Below are 1,640 nucleotides of genomic sequence, written 5' to 3' on the forward strand. Positions count from 1 at the left end.
GGCCCCTGCTTGCTGCTGCGCCCTTCCTGCAGGCACACCCCAAGGACGGGGCTTTGCAGCCGCTCCCTCCGTGCTGAGCACCCCCAAAAGGGGCCGGAGCCCCGGTTCCGTGGGGAATGGCTCCCCGGGACGGCCCCCAGGCTCTCCCAGTCTCTCCCAGTGCGGAGCACGCTGCCTCTGGGGTGAGGTGGCCTTGTCAGGCAGCTGTCACCTAACTCGTCATCGCTAATTACCCAGCAGGAGGCCAGCAGCTAGGACACTGTAATTACTGTAACACCGAATGCTTTTTAACGCCTCGCGCTGCCTCCTGCTTCCCAACCTCCTCCCCATCCCCTCTTTGCAGGGTACAGGATGTCGCTACTGGCCTGTCCCCTGGCTCCGGAGGGGATGACGAATCCCACTGGCGGTGGAAGGAGAAAGCGCTCGAGATCCTGGCTGAAATCCAGGCCCCGCTCTCCCTTCTCATGCTGAGGTCTGCGCCCCCTCACCGGGGAGGGTTGTGGGTGCAGAGCCCCCTGCTGGGGCACCTCCCGCCTCCTTCTGGAGGGATCCCAGTTCCTGGCTGGGGCATTCCCAGTCCCTCTCCCTCCGCTCCATGTGAGGTTTCTCATGCTCTTAATTTGTACATTAAGCCCCTTTGGATGGGCTTTAGGCGGTGGGCTCGGTGCCTTGCTCCCACAGCCATCCTATGGGGGACGTGTGGGGGTCCTTTTGGGGGATGCACATGGGGGTCTTTTGGGGGATGCACATGGATCCTTTTGGGGGATGCATGGGGGTCTTTTGGGGGAGGCACGTGGATCCTTTTGGGGACCCCTGTGCAGAGAGCCCAGGGCTACGCCAGCAGGACCGGCAGCCCCCAGGGTCCCGTGCAGCTCCCTGGGGATATTTCCCCCAGTTCCTTCCAGGGAGCTGGAATCTGGCACTGGAATGGAGAAGGGAGAAACAAACCCAAAAAGCACCAGGAGGATGGAAATGGAAGCGAAGCAAAAGGGAACTTTCTCTCTCGCTCCCTCTCTCCCCTCTTCTCTTTTTTTCCCTCCTGTCATTGAGAAATTGGCAATTAAAGGCTGCATTGTAGCCTAATTGCTCGTCTGATGGAGCTGTAATAAAAGAACCCTCTGAGCAGTCTGAAGTATTTAAAGGGAAGAAATTACCCAGGGGACAAAAAGTGTTCGGATCCTTCCCGTAAACAGCGCGCGGGAGGACGGGGAGGTGGAGGGGTAATCGGCTTCAGCTTTTGTCTGGGGGGGAGGGGGGGGGGGGGTCTCATCACATCCAGCCTTTAATGTTTTAACTTAATTGATGATAAAGCTGTTTATTTGCTTTACGGGAGCGGAGAAGTGACATTTTGAGTAGAGCCATCTCATGCAACCCTCTTTGTTGCCTGGATGGGGAAACTGAGGCAGGGAAGGGTGGCCTGGGTAAGGCCTCAGGGAGGGGGGGGAGGGGTTGGGGGCAGCCGTGGCCCCCCTGGGGGTTGCTCACTTGCTTGTTTTCCCACAGGCTGTGCAACTGGGCTCTGCTCAGGCTCCTGAACCGCCTCTTCCTCAACGTGCAGCTCCACCGGGGGCAGCTGGAGATGGTGCTGAGGGCTGCCAGTACGGTAGGGAGCCCAGCGAGCCGCTCCCGGCCCCCGCCCC

General features: G+C 59.7%; 1 protein-coding gene across 1 annotated transcript in view; it reads left to right on the plus strand.

Annotated features, from left to right (window-relative positions):
* LOC104121763 (glycerol-3-phosphate acyltransferase 2, mitochondrial) overlaps positions 1-1,640 on the plus strand; it is an 8,949-nt gene that overhangs the window by 4,318 nt on the left and 2,991 nt on the right. Inside the window, exons 4-5 of the mRNA XM_035889430.1 lie at positions 344-472; positions 1,504-1,598. Coding sequence (XP_035745323.1) covers positions 344-472; positions 1,504-1,598 — 224 coding nt within the window. The remainder of the gene's footprint in view (positions 1-343; positions 473-1,503; positions 1,599-1,640) is intronic.

Source organism: Egretta garzetta, unplaced genomic scaffold (assembly GCF_000687185.1).
Source record: "Egretta garzetta isolate BGI_Z169 unplaced genomic scaffold, ASM68718v1 scaffold1162, whole genome shotgun sequence".
NCBI lineage: Eukaryota > Metazoa > Chordata > Aves > Pelecaniformes > Ardeidae > Egretta > Egretta garzetta.